General features: G+C 44.0%; 1 protein-coding gene across 2 annotated transcripts in view; it reads left to right on the top strand.

The window, feature by feature from the left end:
- Window positions 1–26,478, top strand: part of ANXA2 (annexin A2) — a 49,755-nt gene extending 23,277 nt beyond the window's left edge. The window contains exons 4-13 of one of the 2 annotated variants that reach the window (XM_065411794.1): window positions 7,235–7,329; window positions 12,015–12,128; window positions 16,432–16,522; window positions 18,490–18,569; window positions 18,965–19,024; window positions 19,737–19,830; window positions 20,609–20,704; window positions 21,689–21,747; window positions 23,593–23,715; window positions 26,103–26,478. In XM_065411794.1, coding sequence (XP_065267866.1) covers window positions 7,235–7,329; window positions 12,015–12,128; window positions 16,432–16,522; window positions 18,490–18,569; window positions 18,965–19,024; window positions 19,737–19,830; window positions 20,609–20,704; window positions 21,689–21,747; window positions 23,593–23,715; window positions 26,103–26,162 — 872 coding nt within the window. In that variant the 3' untranslated portion in view covers window positions 26,163–26,478. Of the gene's footprint in view, window positions 1–7,234; window positions 7,330–12,014; window positions 12,129–16,431; window positions 16,523–18,489; window positions 18,570–18,964; window positions 19,025–19,736; window positions 19,831–20,608; window positions 20,705–21,688; window positions 21,748–23,592; window positions 23,839–26,102 lie in introns of those variants that run through there. The other variant, XM_065411793.1, reaches the window with a different exon arrangement.
- Window positions 26,479–26,991: the final 513 nt, after the last annotated feature.

A 26,991-nucleotide genomic window follows, 5' to 3' on the forward strand; every position in this document is an offset into this window, starting at 1 on the left:
AAGGAAGCTTTATTTCTTAACTGAGGTTAGCAAACACACAGAACAACAGTCTTTTAATTCACTCCTTAGCCTGAGGCCTCCCAGGGGTCTCTGGCATGCCTGCTCCAGGCAGCTTCCCTGTCGGTTAGCTCTGCTCCTTACCTGGAACACCAGCCCCAGGGCTGCTTCCCTGGTCCCTTGCTCCAGGGACCCGCCACAAGAACTTTTCCTACACTGGGGCAGTGAGTTGCGTTAGGAAACAGTCACGTTTAAAAACACATTGGCTAGTTGTGGGTAACTCAGTTAGTACGTATTTGTCTCTACAACATGCCAAAAGGTTTTTAACAACGATAGTTAAAATGCGTTAACACGCTTTTTACTGCAACTCATTTTTCCCAATGTAGACCAAGCCTGTGTGAGTAAGAGGAAGAGAGCTGATTTTATCTGCCTGGGCTATTAGCTCATAATAGAATCTGAAAATGATTGCACCGGTTTAGCAAGCCTGGTATCTTGTCACTTGGATCAGTTACTGACTTTGTTCTTTCCCTGGTGGAAAAAATGGAGTCAGGAAAAAGAGAGAGAGAGAAGGAGCCTGAGTGTTCTGAGCTAGACTGATTGTTCAGGTCTGCAGCAAAAGGTGAAATGGCCACATTATCTCTCTCCTAAGAAGCTGAAAAGAGCTTGCCCAAGACTGTCTACATATATCAAACCAAGAAGTCAGTGCGGCTAAACTTGATGCGGAGCAGGTTGCTAAACCTCACCTTAATGGCAGGCTGCTGGGAGTGTGCCGTACCCTGCCTCACTTGGCAGTTGAGCCTCAAAGGGATAACTTCCCAGGGATTTTTGTCCTTGGATGTGCACTTCAAAGTAGAAGGGGAGAAAGCAGCCTATGATCTGCAGCCATGAACTGTCGTCACTCTCTCTCAGAGCCCTGTTGAAGCAAGAGTTTCTCCACACGTGAGTAAGGAATGCAGCTTGTGGATTTAATTGTAGAATCAGGGCTGAACAGTGAACAGATCGCCTTTTATTGGGACTTGTTGGGCTTAGAATAAACACAGAGTTGATCAGTTTGAATTACTGCACCAAGCAGGGTAAGTGGTGGTGTAGATTGCAGTGCTTGCATCTCGGTCAGTCAAAGAGCTCCTCTGTTAGGTCATCAGTTAAATGCATTCCAGAACTATGCAGTGTCATTGTAGCCATGTCGGTCCCAGGATATTAGAGAGACAAAGTTGGGGAGATAAGATCTTTTATTGGACCAACTGCTGCTGGTGAGAGAAACCAACTTTTGAGCCATTACCTCACCCACCTTGGCATTCTGGAACTGTAATTCTAATCTAATGAGAGTTGACACGTCGTGAACTTCCAATGTGGACACTTCACTGAGCTTGGTGATTTCAGGAATCGGAAATGAAAAAGCAGCCTTCCTTCCTTCTCCCACTGGCGCAGAACAGAGATCCTAGGGAGTTGGGTGGTGGGGTAACAGTAGTCAGAGACGACAGTTTAGCAGTGACGGGCCTTATCTTTGTCATCCTTCAAGCTAAACTGGAAGTGAATGGAGTAGTGTGTAAAGTTTGGAAACTGTCTCATGCTACCCATTTTTCACAAGAATCTGACTCCTTGGGAATCCTGAAAGATAAGGTCGTTGTGTTCCGCTGGCAGGTGAGAACGTTGTAGTGTTACTAAGCTACAGCGCTGCTACGAGGAAACAAGTTGCGTGCAGGATACCCAAGGAATGTTGTGGGTTGTTTTTTTTTCAGTGTAATTTTAAAAAGTAAAACAATGGAAGCAGGAGAAAAGCCAATGTAAGGAAAGTGCCCTGTTTGTTTTGGCTTGTAGAAGTTCCCCTTAATTGTCTTTTGTAGACAGCAGCATTTGTATAATTTTATTTTCTCAGGCTTTCCCTCTGTGTCAGATGCTGCATCTCGGTGGGTATTTGCTGGGTCAATAATTCTGAGAGAACACTCAGAGAATGATTGTTACTAGCTAGATTTTCCAGAGAGTGGGTGTGTTCTGTATGTAACTACAGTTCTGTTCTATAGTCTCCTATTTGTATTACAGACACCATTGCATGCACCATAATGTGCACAATTATGTAGGAAGCTATTTATAATACTGTTTTGGAAAACTGAGCATAGTAAGTACTTTGGTCCTATTTTTCAAACCTAGCATCTAAGTGAGAGCAACCCGATTCTGAATATGGGCTCACAAATTGACACACAACTCCCAATAAATACCTATTTTACATATCACAGATCCGATTTGAGTGTCCAAATGCAGAACTGTGCCCCAGTTTTAGACACTTAGGTTTAAAAATTGGATTCTCTGTATGTAGCTTTGCCTCTTCTAAGCCCCAGCCTCTCAATCGGATAATACAGCTACAAAAGGCATCATTACATCCATGACTAGGAACAAATAAACAGCCACTGGAACTCAATCAAATGAAAACTTTAGCATGTTGTTGGAACATAACACTGTGAGCACCTTTTTGACTCCCTTTCTGGCTGTCTGGCCATGTATATACTATGCTACTATTTTCTGGTTGGAAGAATTTGATATCTGGATATTTCCTACAACTGTAACATTCTGCTTCTGTCTTTCTTTGAGTGGCAGGTCCAGACAGCTATGCTTAATCAGTACTGTACATCTGATATAAATGGACAGTTTATCTAGGGACTGTCTTGCAGCTGAATTGTATTAGGGACACAATTAAATGGGTGTTGGACATTTTGGGGGTGGATTGGTAAATATTTTCTGCTTCATACAATCTAATTCAGGTTGAAATAGGTATTATTTCTCCTCTATAAACCAGCTGTTCTTATTAAAGGGAGGTGGAGTGTGAAAATTTAAATTAGAGATGCAAGATTCTGAACTGAAAACAAGGTTTCACTTAAACAACAATATATCTTTACCCCAGGCCTTGTGAAAATTTGACCGCTTACCATTATTGGATCAGAATGCCTTAACTAACCTAACCTCTACAGATCAGTTCAGATCCACTCAGCATCAAAAATGTGACTGCACCAACTCTCTTTTTCCATGAAAATCTCATTAATCCCTTGTTCCCTGGCAGCTCCAGTACTTTTTGTTAATGATAGTGTGGTGGTCTTTCTTTTTATTCCTAATGACTGGTGGCTAATGTTTTTTAAACAACTGTTTCTTTTGTCCTGTAGAGGTTGGATCACTGTGCATGCAAAGACCTTCATCTTTACATGAAGAGATCCACCAAAAAAATTAGTTGGGACAAAGTTAGTGCTTAGTGACTGTAATGTAAATACTGATTTTTCTGTTCGAGTGAAGTATTCAAAGAGTTAATGCAAGGAAGCCCCCAGGCATCTGTTGTGTTTGAATACATTAATAATCAATTATTTAAATCCTATTGATTGGCAACGTAAAAGCATGGTAAACGGGGTTAACTGCAGTTCAGCTTTCCGCCTCCTCCTCTTTTTCAGCTGTTTAGGGGAAGGGCTATGGACCTGATCCTAAGCCCATTGAAGTCCGTGAGAACTGTGGCAATTCATTTCATTGGGCTTTGGACTGGGATGTATAAGAGAGTCTGTTTGCAAGGCAGAGGGGTGAGAGCCCTTTGGGAAGGTCAGGCTCCATGCTAACACTGTGGGTCTACTACCAGAGCACGGAGTGTTGGCTGGTCCAATGTAGGTTCTGTTGGCAGGCAGTGAATCCAGCCCTGTATGTGGAGCTTAGCTGTTAATGAATCCAAATTCTCCTCTGTATTGTACACACACTGCTCTGGAAACCTCCATTTCAAATGTTACTAAAATGTCACTGTTTTGTAGCTCAATTGCTAAAAAAGATAGACTGGATAACTGAGCATCTTCTAGGGCAGGGGTAGGCAACCTTTCAGAAGTGGTGTGCCGAGTCTTCATTTATTCACTTTAATTTAAGGTTTCGCGTGCCGGTAATACATGTTAACGTTTTTTAGAAGGTGTCTCTCTCTAAGTCTATATTATATAACTAAACTATTGTTGTATGTAAAGTAAACAAGGTTTTCAAAATGTTTAAGAAGCTTCATTTAAAATTAAATTAAAATGCTGATCTTACGCCGCCAGCCTGCTCAGCCCGCTTCCAGCCTGGGGTTCTGTTCACCTAGGTCTGCAGCGGGCTGAGCAGGGCCTGTGGCCGGGACGCTGGCTGGCAAGGGGCTGGCAGCTGGGACCCCAGACCTGGGGGGGGGGGGGTTCAGGGGTCAGGGCAGAGGGTGCAGGGCAGAAGGCTGGGTGTGTGGGGGGGGTTCAGAGGTCAGGGCAGAGGGCAGTGGGGATGTGGGGGGTTCAGGGCAGAAGGCCGGGGGTGTGGGGGGATTCAGGGGTCAGGGCAGAGGGCTGGGGGGGTGTGGGGGTACAGGGCAGAAGGCTGGGTGTTGAGGGGGGACTCGAGGTCAGGACAGAGGGCTGGCAGTGGGTGGAGGTGCAGGGCAGAAGGCTGGGTGTGTGGGGGGGGTTCAGGGCAGAGGGCTGGGGTGTGTGTGGAGGTGCAGGGCAGAAGGCTGGGTGTTGGGGGGGGACTCGAGGTCAGGACAGAGGGCTGGCAGTGGGTGGAGGTGCAGGGCAGAAGGCTGGGTGTGGGGGGGGGGGGGTTCAGGGCAGAGGGCTGGGGTGTGTGTGGAGGTGCAGGGCAGAAGGCTGGGTGTTGGGGGCAACTTGAGGTCAGGGCAGAGGGCTGGGGGGTGTGGAGGTGCAGGGCAGAAGGCTGGGTGTTGGGGGGAGGTCAGGGCAGAGGGCTTGGGGGGGTGTGGAGGTGCAGGGCAGAAGGCTGGGTGTTGGGGCGACTCGAGGTCAGGGCAGAGGGCTGGGGTGTGTGTGGTGGTGCAGGGCAGAAGGCTGGGTGTGGGGGGGTTCAGGGCAGAGGGCTGGGGGGTGTGTGGGACGTGCAGGGCAGAAGGCTGGGGTGCTCGGCTCGTGGGGGTGCTCTCAGCCCCCTGCCCTGAGGGGCTCATGGCAGGGGGCTGGGAGGGATATGCTCTGTCCCTACCCCTCTCTGCCTGCTCTACGGAGCAGAGAGCATGCTGCCGCTCAGCTCTGCTCCGCTCCCCCTCCCCCTCGCAAAGGCCATCGCCAGCAGGGAGAGGGAGGGGGAGCAGGAGGAGGAGAGGCCGGAACGCACCAAGCTGTGGGAAGACGTGTGTGTGGGGGAAGCTTGGCTGCCGCAGGACCAAGCTTCTGCCTCCTTCCCCCGCAGGGGAGAGTTGTGGGCGGGGGGGGGGGGGGAGGGCTGAGTGGGGCCGGGACCCTCCCCCCACCGCTCTCCTCTGCCGGGGCAGGAGGCAGAAGCTTGGTCCTGCGGCAGCCAAGCTTCCCTCCTCCCAAGCTTCTTCCCCCAGCGTGGCGCTTTCCGGCCCCTCCGCCCCTCCTCCTCCTCCTCTCACCGGGCAGGCAGCATGCCACTCAAAATTGGCTCACGTGCCGTGTTTGGCACGCGTGCCGTAGGTTGCCGACCCCTGTTCTAGGGCAAAACCTTAGCCTGCGTCTCCTAGTGACAGTTTCAGGAAGCAATGTGTATATATCGCTCCGGCCAGTAGCTATCCAAGGGTATGAAAATGTTATTAAAGCTAATGTTAAAATGATATAATACACAGGTTGAGAAAAGAGTGTCTGTACATTTGGGTATAGTTCTAGAGTATCCACAAATACAAAGGTGGTTATTAAAAGTCATATGATGCATACAGTACATAGCAGCAATAACCCACATTTAGGGGCTAGTCTACACTTACCGGGTAGTTCGACGGCTGCGGATCGAAGTTCCGAGTTCGATTTATCGCGTCTGGTGTGGACGCGATAAATCGAACCAGGAAGTGATCCCCGTCGACTGCGGTACTCCAGCTAGACGAGAGGAGTACCGCGAAGTCGACGGGGGAGCCTGCCTGCCGCGTGTGGACCGCGTCTGAACCGCGGTAAGTTCGAAGTAAGGTATGTCGAATTCAGCTACGTTATTCACGTAGCTGAATTTGCGTACCTTACTTCGACTTGGGGGGTAAGTGTAGACCAAGCCTAGGTGAATAAATTTAAGACTACAATTTAGATATTAGTATCCAAATCTACACTGCAATGTAAGCCCCAGGCTAGTAGAACTGAGCAGACCCGTGGTTTGTTAACCTGGGGCTTGAGTGTTCATGCTCATTTGTAACCCCAGGTTAGGAATTGTTGAATTCTGGGTCCCAACTTGGAACTCCAGCATATGCTCTGCATGATGCGGGCCCAAGTCCAACCATCCACATCCCAGACTTCCTAGCGCCTTCCCAAAATGTGGCTGCTCTTGCTCTTTGTGGTGCAGTGTCGGAAAACTTGACTGTCCAGAGGACAAAAGAAAATCAGCCCATAGGATTGTGGGATACTTTTGGTGGACTTGCAGGGTATGTCTACCCTGCAATTAGACACCCATGCCTGGCCTGTGTCAGCTGACTCATGCTCGCTGGGCTCGGGCTATGGTGCTGTTTAATTGAGGTGTAGACTTTTGGGCGTGATCTTGAGCCAGAGCTCTGGAGCCCTCCCCACCTACACTGCAGAGCAATTGGCTTGCACTCTGGGTCCCAGCTTGACTTGGGCTCAGACCCTCCACCCCTGTAGGGTCCTGGGTCCAAACCCTGGATTAGTGTGATTTGTGTTTAGACAGAAGGGGAGTTGGGCTTGAGCCTGAGTTTGACCCTGGGCTTACATTGCAGTGTAGACATACAGGGGCCATAGCCTTTTGAGTCTCTGGGCTGCTGAAAAAAAGGGAAGGTGTGGCCTTTCTTCTAATCACTGTGTTTGGAATATTTGTGAAGTGCCCGGGGTGAACTGGAAAAATAACTGGTTTATTAAGAAACCTAATTGAAATTGCTGAATTGAAACTACATGAGCAGGCTGTAATTAATTGCATTTCACATCACTTTTACAGGAAATACTCTCACATGACTTTCCTAGCAGGAGACTGAGTGACACACACTCAACCAAGCAGGAGATAGAAGTAGCACGTCATCTTTGCGTTCCAGGGCCAGTTTTTCAAACAGGTGCATGCCTGAGTGCACCCACGTTTCGAAGTCCATGCACAGATAGATTTGCACACATTATATGTGCACTTGTTTTGAAAACTGGTGCTGTCATTGGCTGCACTTACTATGAGGGCAGGACGTTATTGATACTAATGAAGCCCATTGTGGGTGTTGCATACACTACACTTCTAGCAAATGATACTATTTTAATAACTAAGAGACTGGTGCAAGAAGGGATTCTCAGTAATCCTTTGCCTTATATCTTTGTAGGTGTGGATGAACTCACCATCATCAACATTTTGACAAACCGCAGCAATGAACAGAGGCAGGATATCGCCTTTGCCTATCAGAGGAGAACTAAAAAGGTACCGAGAGCATCGAGACTGGTTTATGATTGGTACTATTCTTCACATGCGTACTTAGGTTTGAAGTGATCATACTGTAATTGATTTCACTGAGAGGACCACTTGCTTTTACCGTGGCTGAGCTTGGATCGAGATAGTCTGAGAAACAGCTGGTGACGGTTGATGCACTACTCCTGTAGGTATTCTAAAGTACCAGGAGTGCTGCTGATGGGGATATGCTACCATCGCTCTAAAGCCAATCTTATTGCAGGCAGGTTATGACACCGTTGGAAGTAAAAGCTGTGCCTCTGCTGCCAGATTTCCAGGGTTGCTAAGCATGCACACCTGTAACTGAAATCCCCTGGAGATGGAGTTCTTTGCACCTCCAAACATCAAGCCCAGTGTTTTAACACAGCCAATCATGTTCTCCTCAGTAGCGTAGCTAGGAGGGAGTGGGGCAGCGGCCGCTCTCCCACTGAGCACAAGTGGCGCCTTTTAAATTTTTTGGTGCCTTTTTAATTTTTACTCACCCGGCGGCGCTCCTTGTGTCTTCGGCGGCACTGAAGGACCTGCTGCCGAAATGCTGCCGAAGACCCGCGGAGTGAGTGAAGGTCCCACTGCTGAGGTGCCGCCGAAGACCCGGAGTGCCGCCCGGTCAGTAAAAGCACCGCCGGGTGAGTAAAAGCGCTGCAGCGGGTGGCGCCTTTTTTTGGGATCGCTCCCCCTGTTCCCTCCACCTGGCTACGCCACTGGTTCTCCTATGTTGCAATGTCATTCTAAGCAGTGTCCATTGTGTGCGTAGCAGTATATGTGCTTGGGCGTGTGAAAATCCTTTTTGTTCAAGTGATTCCTGACATTCTGGGACCCAGTGAAAGGGAGAGGAACTGAGGGAAGATTATGCATGTTCACGTAGCTTAGCGGAAGGAAACTCTTCCAGCTTTCATTCACAAAGTCCGTCTAAATGACGACTGCAATCAGTTATGCAGTGAATCTTACAGATACTGAACAAAGTCAGCTCACCGGCTAAATTATCACCAGCTGTTATCCTGACAAGACTATCCAGTGTACCAAGCTGTTGATGAAAAGGAACCTGTAAAATATGTATCGCTGTCTGTAAAATGAGCCTTGCTAGCGGGGAGCTGAGAGATGTTCTCTTGAACAAGTTTTAAAATCTTACTCTAATTGAAGTTTTATGCCCACATAAAAGAAGGAAAAACATGTATAGATTCCCGTTGGGTTCTAACGGCTGTATCTCTTTCAGATTTGTCAGACACCAGATAGAAGCCCTGAAATCTCAGCTGAAACCAAATACAAATCCAGAGTTACGTTTTTGAAATTCACAAACTTTTGTGCATTCCCAATTTAGGTACCCACAGACTCTATTGAGTATGTGCAAGTTGGGTGTGCGCGCACACACAGCTGAGTGTAACCCCCATCTTGTGCAAGGGCATCAGGATAGCTGTAGTTATAAGATGGACCCTGAATAGTAAGGCTTGAAGCTCTGTTAAAAATATGCCAAAGTTCTGAAATCATGTAGGCGATCTTCAGAATTTTTATCCAAATGTTGATTCCCTTCACTTATCTTCTCCCTTTCCCAGCCCACAAGCATGCTAAAGATACCAGTTAAAAGATGGGATCGCATAGGTGCCAAAGGTAAAATGGCCTGTGGAAACAATGGAAACTAAGAGAACAGACCTTCCAATGCAACTGTGAAAACAAATGAGTCAGTGTTAAGAGAGCAGGAAACAGCACATGAATTCATGCATCCTGTCTGATGACTCAGGGCTCCCCCTGCCCAGTGCTCTCTAGGGATATTCTCATGTGGATTTCCTTGGAGACCGCTTATATTGCTAAAGTAGAGTCCCTCCTAAGGTGGGGTTGGTACATCATGCATGCTGTGGCCTGTTGCTTACAGCAGAGGTCCTCAAACTTCTGTTAATAGTATAGATCTCTGTTTTAAAGGGTGTGTCTCATGATCCCACCTCCCTTCCCATTCATGAAAACTCAAACCCTGTTTGGACCCTCTTTCTCTTGGGGACCAGCATCCCTTACCCATGTAGCTGCTAAATCCTCCCTTTCCAGATGTGTTATGGGAGTTGGCCAAAGCTGCCTAGGGCCTTGTCTGTGTATGTCTTTGCACAGAGCTCTGCAGCCCCTGCCCATTGTAACCCTATAGGGAATCCATTCGCCAACAGTTGTTCGGGATTGTGCTGCCATATTCTAATAATTTGGAAAATTTTGCTGGTTGTAAGTGTGAGATTTAATAATGAGCAGCTTGGCACGTGTTTGCTTCCTGCTGTTTCCCTTTGGGTTCACTTCTAGCAGTGGCATAGAATGGCAGGAAGGATCCCCTACTGGATATGTGGGAATTATGCTGCTGCTAGCAGATCTTACCACTGTCTCCCTACAATTCCATCACTGCAGTTAGAAATAAGGATGTAGACAGAGTAATTTCCAGCCCTTCCATTAGCATTTTATCCCAAACCAGGACTGTACTAATCTACCTTTGGCTCAAGTGAACGAACACTTGTCCTGTTCTCCTAAAGGATCTATGATGAACAGCTAGCTGGAGATCTCTCAAAGATAGACCCCAGACCCGTAAACTCACTTAAACTGGCACCTACAGTGTGCATAACACACAGCTTTTGCTGGAAAAGAGACTTTCTGGCTTCACAGCAGATTCTCATGGTCAGCTAAAAGCTCTGTTTTCCTGAGCCCAACTGGTCAGGAAATGCCAGTAGCATTGAATGAAGCTCCCTGAGCTAAGGGATCACTTACTGTAAGCAGCATAGAACATTATTGATACTTCTCACTACATCCGGTTAGGGAGCTTCACGTATGATAGACTTAGTCCCCAGCACTTCATATACCTAGCCGTGGTGCTCGCAACCACTTCTTCTGGTAATGATGGCGTGTGCAGGTTTATGGCATCATTGCACTTGGCTCACTGCTTTGAAGCTGTGTGTAAAATGGCTGGAAGATGTTTAGATGCACTCCTTTTGAGAGAAGAGCTATAAAATGAAACATTAATGCACTTAACTCTGGTCCCCATAGGAGTGTTGATGTGCACTTCACGTGTCAGTGTTACCCTGAAATCATGCCTGGTTTGTTGCTTCCAACACTGAAGCAGAAATTTGCTTAAAGGTAACTAAGGGTATGTGTACATGGTGCAGCAAAGCAAACTGGAGGGGTGTTTTCTAGCTGCCCTGTGTTAACACCTGCTGGTGCGATCTAATAGGTGCTCGTTTGTGTCAACATAATCCTATTTGGAACAGGATTCCCAACTAGGTGCCTTTTAGAGTGCACCAGGAGTGTCTACATGGGGAAATTCGAGCATTCTACAAATCACACCCTTCTAGTGTGCTTTGCCAGTGCCATGTAGACAAGCCCAAAGTTGGAAAGCCAAGGGAAGAGGAAAGAAATTAACACTCCCAAACTCATTTGAATTAAACTGTTTTTTCTAATCTCATTGCATTGGGTTGTATGCTTTTTAACCTTTACACTGAAATGCAAAGATTAGACGTCACACAAAGTTAATTGGAATCGATCATACTCTACTGGAATGGATTAGAGAGGAGTGCATTGTCTGCACTGTGTAATCTGAAGTGAAAGAGCTGTTTTCATGCACACACAACGGACTAATGCACCTCAAGTATGGCTAGTGGAGTTAAACATGTGTCAGATTGAAGGAGAAAATAATCCAAAAGACTCCTGTTGATTATTTCTTTCATTGGTCACCTTGCAGTGCGTAGGACTGCTGGCCTGTGTCTCCCCCAGCCCAAGACAGATTAACACTACCCCCAAAGTCTGTTCAGGCCCAGGCCCAGGCTTAGTCTTCAACCATAAAACTCACAAATTTACACCAAAACAAAGCAGTTTGCCTGACCAAAGCAGGTTGCAGGGGGCTAGAGCCCTCGCCTCTTACGTTGTGCCCCAACTTGCTTTGTGTAGCTCTCGCCCTCTCAAGTGAGCCACTTACTAGCTTTTATAGTCACTTGATCAGTCTCAACTAGGAGTCACAGGGGAGGCTGGGCCCAGTTTGCAGAAGAGGGTGTTTTGAGTGATTGGTGTAATGGATTCCTTTGTGAGCCAAGCCAACAGATGTGGAAGTGAGCTGAAGTGTTTTGGCTCTTTCTGACTGTCTGAGCTGAGCTTCTGCAGAACTTGGTTGAGGTCATAATGGCCTTTCTTTTGTTTCCTTTTTACCAAAACTTGTTCATATGAGACCTCTAATAGCTGCAATGAACCCAACTGTGTCCTTTTGAGAACTCCAAATTAGGGAAGTTACTGACTGACTTTGCGTCCAAAACTGATTATAAGGATTTGGTGTTTCTTAACTGCATGGCAGTGCAACTAATCTGTGTCATTAAAATAAGACCTGAAAATGATAAGATACTGTGAACTCTAAGCTGTAGCTCCCTGAGTTTCACCGCATCCTAGGAAATGGACACAACTGCCTCTATTTATTATTCTCTCTAGCAGTGCGGGTTGGTGCAGATTGGTGATAATTTCCTTTAAAGAGGTGAAGGAAACTCCGCTTGCCCCATTTTTCCTCTCTAGGCTTCACTGAAGAGCCTGTCTTCTGTTTCCTTGTCCGCTTTCCAGGAAAAGCAGTAACAATCTTGGAGATTCACAATCACTGAAGGCAGAATTGTCTGGAGGTCAAAAATGAGCTTTAATCATTTTCTCCTTTTATTTTTTTAAAGGATCTTGCTGCAGCACTGAAGTCAGCTCTCTCAGGTCACCTGGAGGCAGTGATTTTGGGCCTGTTGAAGACACCGGCTCAGTATGATGCTTCTGAACTGAAAGCTGCCATGAAGGTAAATGAGCATTGAAATTAAAGTTGCTCCAAGTAAGTCTGTCATCATCCTTTGGAATTGCTACCTAAGGCCATGATTTTAAAAAATGGCCACATATTTTTCAGTGCTACAGTTTTCAGGTGTCCAACGTAAGGCACCCAAAATCAGTATCCACTAGTTAAATTCTTGGGCCAGGTGAGATTTTTCATCTAAATGTTTGTCACTTATTTTTTAAAAATAACTTTGAAGAATGAACATGAAGCTAAGGACATAACTGATCAGCTGCTTTGAATGGGCACCTGTACAAGAGCTCCTGGAAAGCAAACTACTTTCCCGATTGCATTTCTGCATTTAAAAAAAAAAAAAGTGTTTACAGTATTAAAACAAAATAGAGAAGTTGTTAGCGAGAGCCCAAAACTCCTGTGATAGAACATAAATCATTTCCAATTACTGGGTCACATCACTGATTGTGAGAGAGTCTCTCATACCTAGTCCTTTCCCTCCATAGAATCTGAACACAAGGACACATAAGTCATATTTCTTATGCACCCCTAGGAGCCTCTGAAAGGATGGCTTTGAAAACTGACTCTAACTTTGTGCACATGCAAAAAAATTGTGAACACCTACCAGTGCCAGGATTTGCTTTTAAAATCCTACAAGAAAACTCATGTTTTGGCTTTAATATTTCTAAATGTCACTTAAATTTTTGTATGCAATGTAGTTGTAGCCATTTAGGCCCCAGGATATTAGAGAGACAAGGTGAGTGAGCTAATGTCTTTTATTGAACAACTTCTGTTGGTGAAAGAGACAAGCTTTCGAGCTACACAGAACTCTTCTTCAGGTCTGGGAAAGGAACTCCCAGCATCACAGCAAAATGCAAGGTGGTGCAGATTGTTTAGCATAAGAAGTTAGACCCTATTGTGAGCATAGGCGCCGACTTTACCCGGCACTGGTGGGTGCTCTCGACCCCCCGCCCCCACTCCGCCCCTTTCCAGCTCCCATTCCAACCCCTTCCCCAAATCCCCGGGCACGCCTCCTCTCCCCTCCTCCCCCCCAGCGCGCTGCATTTCCCCTCCTCCCCAGCAAGCCTGGGAGGGAGGGAGGAGAAGCGGAGCAGTGGCGCACTCAGGGGAGGAGGCGGAGCGGAGGTGAGCTGGGGGGCCGCGGAGAGCACCAATTTTTTCCCTGTGGGTGCTCCAGCGCCTATGATTGCGAGGGACCATTCAAGGTAGAGTGGCCCAGCTCTTCATTTCCTAGACCTGAAGAAGAGCTCTGTGTGGCTCGAAAGCTTGTCTCTCTCAACAACAGAAGTTGTTCCAGCAAAAGATATTACCTCACCCACCTTCTCACTTAAATTTTTGATATTCTTGTTTAGGTAAATTTGGGGGTTTTTAATTTTTTTTCCACTAATTTAAAAAAAAAATTGTGTGAACAATTTATATTAAAGTTGGAAGCAAGAGACTGAACTAGTTAACAGACATCCTCGCTCATAGAAAAATGTCAGATACAGGTAATAACAAAACCATTTAATAAATCGGAGTCAAAAGTTGGTTCTTTTGGACAATCAAATGCTGCCCTCTGCTGGCTGAAATAGATACGGTCTGTATTTTATTCCACATCATATATATAGATGCTTGGTTTTCATTCTGTCTTCTGATTATTTATATGTCTGTAATTATGGACAGTCACTGTCCCAGTACTGTATTTGTAACCAGAAGATCAGGCTGCAAAGCTCTCACCAGAATCACTGCTTGTGGCATTGTGCAGTTGTTATACTTTCAGTTGAGTACTTATGTCCTCTTCATACGCTCATATGTCCAGCTCTTCCACTGAATCAAAGCTTGATATCCTGAGCCTGCTGTTAGAGTTTTCAGCGGTGGTTGTTAAATGCTGCCATTCATGAATGAGCTTTAATTTGGCTTGACTCATTAGGTTTTTTTTTTTTTATTTGAAGCTTGTTTAATAAGCCAAATCCAAGGAGAATCTTAGATGAGAAAAGAAGAAATCCCCACAAAATTTATTCATAAAAAATCATTATCATGTTCACTGAAAAATATTTATGGGGAAATCAAATACATAAAATCCCCCATAATGACTAGCACAGAGAAAAATTACCACAAAAGAAGAGAGGGTGAGAGCAATTTTTGGTATTAATCCTCATATTGGACCAAAAATCACTCAGTTATTTCTGTATTGGCGTCTTGGAGACCCCTCGTATGTCAAAATTGGGAAGAAAAACAAACAAACACATGGGATGCAATTAAAATAGACACTGTTGTAACCAGTGAACTATGAACAAGTTAAAACTCTCCTAGATTCAGCAGCACACTGCACAGTGCTTGTGTTGGGGGCGAAGTGTCCCCATGATCAAATGCATTCTAAAATAAACCACATACTATACAGGTATCAGAGTCTAACTGACTCCATGTTTAGACAATAAAAATAGATAGCAACAGTAACAATATAAAAGCCACAAACACATTGAAGAGGCATTAATGACCTAATACTTTGAACAAATAGGTGACATGTTCTGAACATACAAAGTGTCTACCCTTTGCACATTTTGCTGTGCTTTTCTGTCTCGTTCTCTGGAACAGATGCAACTCTCACGCTGTCTGGAGTGGCTCATGACCGTGTATGCCTATCTCCGGGCAGATGACCCAAACTGGTGGTGTGTTTTGTAAATAGATTTCACCAAGCCATTAACAAATGTGAGCTTCTTTAGTGACTTCTGGTTTTCTATAGCCAAAAACCAAAACCAAAAACCCCAAACAGGTAGGGTGATAAAAACCAGTGTGGAAAGCTTGATCTCATCCTACTTTGAGAATACCTAATGTATGAAGAGGCACAGGTTTGGCATGGGAAATTTGTGTTTACATTTTGTATGCATTGGGGTCAGATATACTCCAATACATTAGAAGGGCTATAAACAGTCTTGGTCTAATAAACTTCTTTGGATATGTTTAGCCTCGGATATCACTATCTTATAAACAAGGAGCACCAACAAATTGCCATGCACAGGGCCAAATGTTCAGTTCTGGCTTTAAATTAGCCTTAAAATGCAAGTGCAACTCTTTTTGTATGGATGAAATCCATGTTTGCCCATGTAAACAGGCATGTACATGCACAGATCAGGCAGATGGGCCTCAAACTCATTTATTTGTGCTGGCACATGCAGGTTTTGGATGGTTTTTTTTTTGTTGTTTAACCCATAAATAGGATGCAAGCAAAAATTAAGATGATTTGTTAAGCTGGCTGAAGATTTGCCCCACAAAGCCTCCTGGAGTTTCAGCATTAAGGGTACTTTTTCTAAAGATCTTGAGAGTTTGAAACAGGGGGGAAAGTCCTGTTACTATGTATAGCCTGTTTTATTCCAGAAAAAGACTAATGTTGAGAATTAGTTTGTGGTAACTACAGTATTATCACAATTCCATCCCCCCCCCCCCCACACACACCTCCCCCAAAAAGAGTGTTTATATGAACATCAATATATTTGAAAGCAAACAAAAATATACTAAGTATTTTTGTTATTAATCTCTACTCCTTCCCCAGACATTTATTAGAACAAACCTAGTGAGGAGATTTTCCTGTTTCTGTTGTGTGAGCCTTTTTGTAAATCGTTTGGTATTAGATTCTTCTTGTTTCTTCTATTATTAAAGAAGCGCTTACAGAATGGTGGGTTTCTTCATAATTTACTCCATTTTTTAGATGTAAAATAATGCAGTGTGAGAAGTCTCTTCCTGGGGTTTTGACCTGTAGACAGATGACCTTTGACTCTTCTGCGTGGCTCAGGCTAGAGTATACCCCGACTCAGAAAAGACAGTAAGAGGATCAAAAGCATGCCACCTAAGTAATGGAATCTGTTAGAGGCAAAAAGGCATCCTGTAAAATTTTGGAAGTCCTATCCTAATGGGGATAATAGGAAGGTGCACAAACTCCAGCAGGTTCAGTGTAAAAAATATAATAAGGCAGGGCAAGAAAGAATTTGAGAAGCAACTTGCTAAAGATGCAGAAACTAATGGTAAGAATTATTTTAAGTTTATCAGAAGCAGGAAGTCACTAGATGACCAAGATGTTAAAGGAGTACTCTAGAAAGACAAGGCCATTGCAGAGAAGTAGACAAGGTTTTAGAACACATTGCTAAATTAAATGATAAGACGTCACTAGGACCAGATGGCATTCATCCCAGAGATTTGAAGGAACTCAAATACAAAATTGAAGAGCTACTAATTGTAGTATGTAGCCTATTGCTAAAACCAGCCTCTGTACCATTCTAGCAGTCTGCTCATTTTTAGTGTCAAATGAAAACTTACCTGTGTTTCAGGGTTTGGGGACTGATGAAGATACTCTCATTGAGATCATCTGCTCCAGGACAAACCAGGAGCTTTGTGAAATTAACAAAGTCTACAGGGAAAGTAAGTATGTGTTAGTGTTTTCAACACAGTGAACTTAGGCCCTTCCATTTTCTCCTTTTGGATGAGTGATGGGAAAGTTTGGAAAACTTTTAACCATTGGCTTTCCTGGGGATTCTCATTATCCCTAGTGTTTTGGTCAAATACAACGGGCAAAGGTATTTATGCTGGCATAACTGATGAAGTTTTCATTGTAATTGAACATGACCTGGACAAGCTGCTTACCATAAATACTGTATCTAAGACCTTATGATTTATGGACCCACACATGTCAATGGAGCCCAGGATTTCACCCATTGCCTGCCCTTTCTAATAACCAACTATGCACAAATTAAGGCGCCATGATGGCTAGCTGGAATTATGGCTTCCAAATGTTGTTTTCACTTAACCTTTTTGCCTTGAAATTAACTTGAATCCCAGAAGCATTTTCCATGGAGGAAGAAATTTGTCTTTCAAGGTTTGGTGCCTTGGAATTAACTGCAGACCTTGTAGTAAACAAGTATCCACCAATCATTTCTCTCATGTGAAAACAGCCACAATAATCTGTTTTCTACTTTTATTGTAAGGAAGACCGAGTCAGAGTAAGTGAGAGCAAAATCTTACTCATAGATTCTGTCCATGTTGAGCAGCTGAATTCCATCAAGTCCATGGAGCACGTGTACCCCACCTGTCCTCCAGAGCTGGCCCAGCCCTGCTGCCCCCACCTATGCACCCTCCAGAGACGCCTCGCCCAGATTTGCCTTGGGGCTGCCACCCCCAGCAGCCTGTTGGTTCTTGTCTCACTTCTTCGATCTCTGCACTTTCACAGCTGTAACTCACCCAATAGCCAGGCTCCTCCATACCTCACACCACATGCCCTGACTGGGAGCCCCTGGCAAGACGCATGGGGCGAGCTTCCATCTCTTGTCCAATGTGCACCCCCGGCATCTCTCCCTGCCTCCCCACCAGGCGGCAGCAGGAGCCTCTTCACCTTAAAGCCAAATCATCTGCAAAGCCAAGCCAATTGCAATGGACCCCTGTCTGTCTGTCTCGATGGCTAGTAACCACCGTGCCAGCACAGCAGAACTTCGCCCCTGCCGCACACAGGCACCTCCTCAGCCCAGGGGCTGCACACACCTGGCTTGGCCCGAACTCTTTTCTCTCCTGCTCCTGTTTCAGTGCATCCAGATGTGCTTCATCAGCTGCACTGAGATTTGGCTTTTCTCTCTGTCTCTCTCAGTGCTCTGCAGTGATGCAGGCAGATGTTTCCTTTCAGTTGTTCACACATTTGTACTCCAATATTCTGTGATCTGCAAGGAATGGCTGATAAATGGCAGAGACACCAGCCCCTGGCTTCCCCCACTCCACTGTCTCTTGCATCTGCCAGGCTTTTGAACTCCTGAAGTGCTTTGTAACGAGAGGCTGCCTCCTCACTAGCCCTCCCATGGCCTGTTATGTTCGTTTAGATGGGATATGGGGGCCCAAAGATGTTGACCAAAGCGAGGGAAAGTAGCAGCCTTATAGCAATGCAGAAAATTGCTACTCTAATAAGAAATAAAATGTTTTAGTGCCAGGCCAGAAACACAGACAGCACTCCTGTATTTAAGCATAGGTATTTAAACTATGGTTATTTTGCATAAAATTGTTTCTTAGCTGCAAGCAGTCTAAAAAAATCGGTGATTGATTATCTGAATCTGCTGTAATAAAACACTCACTCAAGAGCCTAGGTGTGGTGTGGTTGTGTTTAAATAATAAGTGCTTGCAAAACAAGCCTGGATGGCAGAGCCTTGCCTACACCAGGGATCCCACCAGTGCTACTCTTGGTACAACCTGTTGCTGTGTTTTAATAGACTAGCCGGTTATTCGTATATGTCTTCCCAATACAGTATCTAAAGTAACTTGCAGCTATCATCCCTCCAGTTGACCTTGATGAGGTATGGAGTAATGTTTGTGGGTCAGCAGTAAATAGAAAAGTATTTGCTGTGTTCTAGTGTACAAGACAGAACTGGAAAAGGACATTGTGTCTGACACCTCTGGTGACTTCCGCAAGCTAATGGTTTCCCTGGCAAAGGTAAGATATTCTGAGTCGGTATGTGTTTTTCTCTGTCTAGTTTTCCTTATTCCGTCATGTTTCTCAGTCCACTCACCAGCTGTGGCAGGTCACGTACATTGATTGTGACTAGCTGTATCAGAAATCCAACCACCTGACTGATAGCTAGTTTGGATTCATGTGCATCGTCACTGCATAACTGACAATTTGAAAGAACGTGATGCAGATATTGAATGACAATGCAATTTGACGAGAAAGTAACTAACATAACTGCGCTTTGTAATGGAGATGGAGCATGTTGTAATGCTCATTTGGCAAATGTAGGCTAACATGAACCAAGAGAAAAAATGTAGATAGCAGCTTGCACTGTTTCAATTCCGATACATTTGCTAAATGTTTGTTCTTCTTGTTTAAAGGGTAAAAGGTCTGAGGACACTTCTGTGATTGATTATGAGCTGATTGACATAGATGCTAGGGTAAGTGCTGGTGATGAGTGGTAACTGAACTCCCCAAAGTGTACTATCTTTTAAAATAAATCTTGCAAAACTCTGAATAGACAATATAAAAATGTTGCTTACTTTTTCACATAGAGAGAGGTGCATATATTCCCTAGCATGTTATGGACATAATATTGGTTTCAGCACCACTTATGATCGTGATAGCTCAGCCATTTCCATGTAGGGGCTCCCTTTCCCACCGACACCCATACACAGCTGTCTTATTGCTTCCATGGATACCATGACAAAAAGAGACTTCCTAGTGGAGTTTCATAATAGGGCGGTGGTCCCTGCTGAGATTCAAAAATGATGGTGCCCAGATGATTCCAAGAGAGAATCTGGAGAAATCTTTCTTTTAATGAATTTCATTTGACAGTTTTATGTAAATGTCCCATTCACCTGTCACCATTAAACCCAGGACCTGACTGTTCTCTGGGAGGTCAAGAGTAACTTCACTGATGTCAATGGAATTATAGTAATGTAACACCTTTGTTAGTTGAGAATCAGGTCTGTAAGTCCGTTACTTCTGTATGCATTCCCCTAAGTGGTTAGGTTAAGTATGTGTCTACACTTAACCTCCCCCTCTGATTTGGCTCTAGTAGGACTTGTTTTCTGAGAGATCCTATAGCTTTGCAATGCTCCTTCATTTTATCCCTGGTGGCTAAAATAGCACTTTTTATTCTAACCACAGGACCTCTACGATGCTGGTGTGAAGAGGAAGGGAACTGATGTTCCTAAGTGGATTAATATTATGACTGAAAGGAGCATTCCCCACCTCCAGAAAGGTACTGTTGAAAGAAAAAAAAATTCCATAGCAGGGAGTTAGAAGGAGATGGTCGTTGCTTGGTTGCAATAATGATTTAATCAAGCGTAAGAATCCAGGAAACAGGAAGATGTTTGTGAAAAGTTGATCTGCTGAGCCATGACTATTTGAAAAGAAATACGTTTGTATCTCTAGAGTAAATACATTAATGTCCCTATTCGAACATGCATACACACCCAGCAGCAGATCTTAAAAGCTACACTTTCAAAATTGGTCTCTAAATTCACTCCTGCAATCTTGCACAAAGGCCTACATTTAGGCTCACAATTGCCGTATGTAAACATCACACATGTAAAGCTTATGTCAGTGGATCTCAAGAGTGGCCTCTGGTGTTTACATAACAACCGTCCAGGAAACTCCTTTGAGAGGTTCTTTTATTTCTGAGGGCCTAAATTCCACAGTGCGAAGTAGATGGAGATTGGACCAATATCTATCCGATGGACGGTCTGTCACAGTGATTTTTCATATATCCTAGTGAGAAAACCAAGCTAATACATAGTGACATTTTCCCAAATCATTGATTAATTGAGAACTTCCTGATTTGTATCTGTTCATTCACAGATATGAAAATGAGGTAGCATAGTATCTAGATATTGGTGGTCAAACTTCTTAATGTCCCCTGGCCCCTCTTTAGTTGCACTGTGCAGTTTTTTGTGCACACAATCTTTCTGCCCCCCTGAATTTTTGTGTACAACTCAGGTACACTTCTGTTCTTTTAATTGTTTTCTTCCTTATTATAGTGTTTGAGAGGTACAAGAGCTACAGCCCTTATGATATGTTGGAGAGCATCAAGAAGGAGGTCAAGGGAGACCTGGAAGTTGCCTTCCTTAATCTTGGTAAGTAAACCGTCGTTAAGGTTATTAAGAATGGCTTTCAGTGAAACATTTCCAAGGCTCTCGCAATCTACTTGCTGAGATGAGGCAGAACCCAGCTGTTTAAAGTGGATGAGCTGGTGTTTGTTCATCTCCAGTTTATAATCTTCAGTGGAGACTGAATTGTTCCTTCAGCTCTTTGTAAAAAGGGGGTATTATAGCTCCAATCTGATGCATTAAATATTTGCTTGGGGTTTGTTCTTTGGAAACCTGGAGGGTTGAAAAAGATTGGAGAGAGTGGGTGGCTGGAAGGGGGGATGTGTTTGTTGCAGTGAAGCCAGTCCATGGATTTTGGAGACTAGAAAATGGAGGTTGATTTAGGACTGTATTCTGTGAAATGGACAGGAATGTAGGGGTGAATATGAGGTTTGGATTGTGGAATGAGTTTGAGGTGGTGGCATTTTGGTGGAGGGAAGTTATGGCAGTGGGATATTTGTTTCAGATACACTGAGTTGATAGAAATTATGGTAGAGCCAGGCTCTTGTTTAAGACAAGAAATGAAGAAAAGCCAAAAACATTAAGAGGAAATCTATTTGGGTGTCATCTGCATTAACATTTTCAGAGAGAATGTGACCAGAATGTGTTAGACAAGTAGAATATGGGTCAAAGACTGAATCCTGGGGGGACACCATTGTGAGATGTGATAGCAGTTTGAGGAGAGAAAATACTTTATTTGATTTTAGGGAGCTGGGGTTACACTGCAAACCTTCCTTGGTACAGTTACTTAAACATATTAACTTCTAGGTAACAAATGTTTCAGACACAAATCATTTGTCTCTGGGGTTTTGTTGGCTGGTTTGGTTTTTTGGGAGTGGGAAGCCATATCTTTTTGAAAACCCTCTCCTAGTTCAACTATCAGATCTATAAAGGAGGAGTCTAAGCCATTTTAGTTTGCAGATCTGAGTGTCTGCAGTATGTTTAACCAATAATATGTTCTTCACTTTGCAGTCCAGTGTATTCAGAACAAGCAGTTGTATTTTGCTGACCGATTGTACGACTCCATGAAGGTAGGGTGGACTAAAGAAGGCCTTGTTTCTTAGTACTGAATTTTTTTGCTCCTCTTCATAGTCTAACTACATTTTAATCTTTAGTCTCCATGACGTCTATGATTGTTTAGATGGCACTCGAATGCCTACTGATGGCATCATGGCTGGCCGCCTTCAAAAGAATGCTTTAAGAATTATATGCATAGAGAAATTAATCTAATGCATCTTGTCCATTCATGTCAGCAGACATATTCAATGCAAAAAATAATAGACTAATGGCACCTGCTTGCAAAAGTAGAACAGAAAGCATTCTAACAGTAAGAACCCACAACAAATGTTATTTCAAATCTGCTATTGTCATCAAAGTGTAGACCAGTGGTGAACATCAGTTAGTTTTTCCACACCCATCTCTCATGTGCATGTTTTCCCTTAGGCCAGGAATGTATACCTTGATGAAATATTAGTGTTCACTTTTTCCAGAATAAACTTAGTCTGGAGTTTCTGGGTTAAGCAGCAATTAATGTAAAGGAAAGTGACAAAAGCTAGAGTTACTTAGGTAAACTGGGAGTGCAGATGAACAGATAGAACAAAGCTTGACACTCAAATTAAGTACAAGCTATAGCCCAATCCGACTCCCATTGAAGTGAATGAGAAATGTATCTGGCCCATAGGTAGGTAGGAGTCAGAAGAGACACCATGCACAGAATACATAGCAAGAGAAAGTGAGCATAGGAATGGAGTAATGAAACTTTGGAAAGTACATGACTACAACCCAGCGGTTACCAGAATTTTGGGATGTGAAAATGCAGGCAGTGAACACAAGTCACAAGAAATTGTTTTAGAGTGCCATTACATGTTAGATCACCTTTGTGTCCTGGTTCGGTCATCATACTGTAGAGAAGGTGCCCAAGGAAGAAACAAGATTGATTAAAAGAGGAGGAGGATTATTTTATGTAAGAAGGCTATAAAAACTCTGTTATCTAGAGAGAGAATTGTTAAGCAAGTATGAGTGAAACTTTCCAGATGCCAAAGAAATTACTGACAAGTCTCTTTGAACTGATGGTTAAACCTTAGGACTCTCAGACCCATGTGCTTTAAATTGGTTCAATGGAACATTGTCAAGTGGTTAGGATTCAGATTGACTCAGCTGTAACTTAAAATTGTTATAATGTTTGGGGGGATGCCCTTTGGAGACTAAATATTTTTTTTAATTGCTGCACTGAAATACAATCACTGTCATCATTTTGGGGAGGTGACATTGAAGTAGAGTGCTTTTGCAAGTTCTAGAGTAACAGTTAATTAGCCTTCACTGAACTAAGAAGAAACTGTGAATTAAACACACACCCACACCCCAGAAATAAAACCCTATTAAAACAAAGCGATAAATTGCATGCACTATTCTCCCCATGGGGAGAGAATGAGAGACCACATGGGACAAATGTTAGCCATATGGTATAATGCATTACTGGAAAGTGCTTAGATAAGGTGATGAGGGTGGTGTAAGAAACTATAGACTAGAGTGAATAGAGAGCAAAGCCAGTACCCTGCTACAGTACAAGTTCCTGCAGCAGCTCTCGGTGTCCCAATGCTGGTGTCTAAAGATGTAAATGTACTGCTTCTGCTGTAATGGAAAATGCACAATAATATATTGGCCAAATGGAGGAAAATAAGTATTGTTTGGAAAATAAGCTTGATCCTCAGGTTTTTAGGAGGGCGTTGTGAATGCAGAAAGAAGTAATTGATTGTGACCTTTTCCTGCAGCAATGTACAGCTCATCGGTAGATTCTCTCCCTCCTTACAAGACACTGGTTCTCTTTTGTTTTTTACTTCACCATACTACAGCTCTCAATGTAAATCTGTTTTTAGGGCAAAGGAACCCGTGATAAGATCCTGATCAGGATTATGGTCTCCCGCTCGGAGGTTGATATGCTGAAAATTAAGAGTGAATTCAAGAGGAAATATGGAAAATCCCTCTATTATTTCATCCAGGTAAATCACAAAGCTCCTTGTTATAATCAGTGTATGGGATTTTCAGAAGCACTCAGCATTAGTCTAATTGCACCCACTGAAGTCAATGGGAATTTTATCACTGGCTTCAGTGGGAGCAGTTAGATCAATGCCGAGCACTTCTGAAAATCCCACCCTTCGCTTTTAGCTGCTGTACAGTCGGAGAGTCTAGCCAGCAAAATTATATGCAGATTTTAGGCTGTGTATGCTGACTGTGCATCAGTCTGTGGGAAAATGTCCACATCCGTGGGGAAAAGCTGGGTCTTCCCAGAAAGCCAAACAGAAAAAAATAGCCACCGACTACTTTGGAGCTGCGCAAGGTGAAGAGGTCATGTAAATTCCTGCCTGATTCCAGGCTGTGCTGTCTGTGGAAGTCACCGTAGGCCTAGAGCTAGAGTAACCGCTGTCTGTGGCCCATGAGGAGTGGGGGAAGATAAGTCTCTAGCCATTTTTTTCCTTCATAAATATTAGATGGAGAACCGGGGACTTGGTTTCCCTGGTTAGTGGCTCACAGCAGCAGCGGCCCGTGCCTCTGATCAGCTACAGACACGGACACACAGACACACAGACACACACCTCAACGTCCTTCCCCCACCCAATATTTGTATGAGTGGTGCCTGGCAATGGGGTGAATTGAAGTCAGAATCCTGAGTCCAACAAGCCCATTCTTTTACCCTCAATGGAATTCTGAAACAAGATGTCAGTTCTGGGTGAAGTGGCCCCTTCTGAGATGACTTCTGCTACGCACCACCCACCCATGCCACTCCTGCATTATTCGTGCACTCTCATACAGCATTCTCTGAGACTCTGGCCCTGGGAGTTATGCTGGTGGCAGCATAAAGCTGAAATAAGTATGTGGGTGCTGGTTTCCAAAAGGGGAAGTACCCTCTCGGAGTAGCCAATGGTGGTCCCAGCTGTGGAGCCGCCACAGAGACAGTTTGGGGCCAGATAGTCCTTTACATTTTGTTGTTCAGTGCCCATCCACTTTTCACTACAGGGTGGGCAGCGATGTGGCTGACTACATCTTATGTTCTTGGTTCATATACAGGGGGAGTTTCCCTATCCCTCTTTACTGGCAGAGAGAGCAAACATCTTTCATTTACGCTGAGTCTCCTAAGAAAAGGCCATATATTTATATTGGGGAGTGACATACAATGTAATCCATTAGGGACTAGATGGATATTAAACTGGTTCACACAAGGATTCTAACCACTACTTAGATATTAAATTTTAGCATTCTGTTATGGCTGTGTATTCTGGGTAAATGCCCATAGCAATGGGAGCACAGTCTGCTAGAACTCACAGGTCACCATTTTATGTCAGCCCAACAATAGGGCCCAAAATATTGTTAGGCTGCGCCAGCTCTGCAATAGACTTACTGGGTTGCCTCAAGCAAGTCACTTACTTTTTCTGTGCCTCTGCTCCCCATGGAGCTAGAGGGTTGGAGAAAAGGCGGTATCGCTATCCATCTGGTCTATTTAGACTGTAAGAGTGTTAGGACAGGAACTGATTCTTACTCTACATATGCATAGTAAAGATCAGTTCCTGTCCTAAAGCTCTTACAGTCTGTTAGATTCTATGGCCTTGTCTACACTTAAAATGCTACGGTGGCTCAGCTGTAGCACTGCCTGCTCTGACAGGATGGATTCCGCCATCGCTGTAGTTAATCCACCTCCCTGAGAGGCAGTATCTAAATTGATGGAAGAATTTTTCCATGGACCTAGCACTGTTTACACAGGGAATTAGGTTGGCTTAACTGTGCTACTGAGGGGCCATGGATTTTTCACACCCCTGACTGACTTAGTTTAAATGACCTAATTTTCTAGTGTAGACCAGGCCCCTTTCATGAATACTGCATTGTTTTCTTATTGATTGTATTCCAAATAAGACCGGGCTCTATCCGGTGTTCAGGAAAAGGGAAGAGCTGTGCAATTCCAAATCCTTTGACTTAGAATGGTAGAAATGTTTTGTGTTTTGCTTAATTGAACCAAATTGGAGAGGGGGTGGGCAGATGAGGGTTTGATAAAGAAGCCTTTCCGCCAGGAGATTACTGATTCAAATCTGCCCCAGGTTGGCAGTGATCAGAAGAGGTTAGTGAATAGCTAATAGATGGTAACCATAGGACAGAACTGAACCATGTCCCTTTGCGCTCTGCCCTTAGGTTGTTAATTTTATACCAAGGTTCCCCTTACTGGTCCCACTTTTATCATGGTTCATGCCAAACCCTATAGAAAACTTCAGCTTACAAATAGACTCCTACTTGAACTTTGTCCTGCAAGTCCATGGTAGAGTGCAGTCACCCTGGGACTTCATGTAACCTTCATTGCTTCATAAAGTTTCATTTTATTTTTTCTTCCCTCATGTTGCAGCAAGATACAAAGGGCGACTACCAGAGGGCGCTGCTGAACCTGTGTGGAGGAGAGGATTGAAAACTGTGACCAAAGAAATCCATGTCCACAGATGTGCTTTTCTGCTCTTCATCTTCCTGTAATCCTCGAAATCCTGTAATTCTCAACTTGCCTAGCTAACTTGAATTTGCCTCTGTATTTGCAAGACTGATGGTATTGTTTGCTTTCTTGTACTTCTCTAGATGACAATGCATTGCTTGGCTTTACCAAAGTTCTTATAAGCAAAAGGCCAGAGAAATGACCATTCCAAGGATAAAAAGTTGAAATGTGTTTGTGAAAGACTCTGCCTTCTTATTATAAAGTTTCTGTTAAAATACAAATAAAACTGAATTTTTACTTTAAGAAAACAGGTCTTTCTCTTGGGTGCCTTGTTTCATAGCATAGGTTGGTGTGTAAACAACCATTGTTCTTTACCTGCTTTATTTTCTCTGTGGAATCGTCTCCATGTTACCCTGGATGAGCAATATTCATGCTAGATCAGAGGCAGTTTGAGATCCAATGTCTCATGATGATGTTGATCTAAAAACAGGAGCTTTATACCGCGAATTATTCGGGGGGGAGAGAGTAGGAGGGTTCTAGAAAATATTTCAGAGGAAGATCCAACAATCTGCAGAGGGTCAGACCATGTAGGAATGAAAACTGAGGTTTTTTTACATTTGGTTTCAAATGCCCCTCTTGAGCTGGGAGCATTCAGTGAGTAAGTCTAATCTTGACACTTTTCTCTTTCTCTTTAACACGTCCATGTCTAATTTTAAAGGGGAGCATGCCCTATTTTTCAGATTATTCTGAATTCATTTAGGAAAAAAACTGTCCCATACTGGATTGCAGGCAGAGCTACAGTCAGTGGTTA

The sequence above is a fragment of the Emys orbicularis genome, chromosome 10, assembly GCF_028017835.1.
Source record: "Emys orbicularis isolate rEmyOrb1 chromosome 10, rEmyOrb1.hap1, whole genome shotgun sequence".
Lineage (NCBI taxonomy): Eukaryota > Metazoa > Chordata > Testudines > Emydidae > Emys > Emys orbicularis.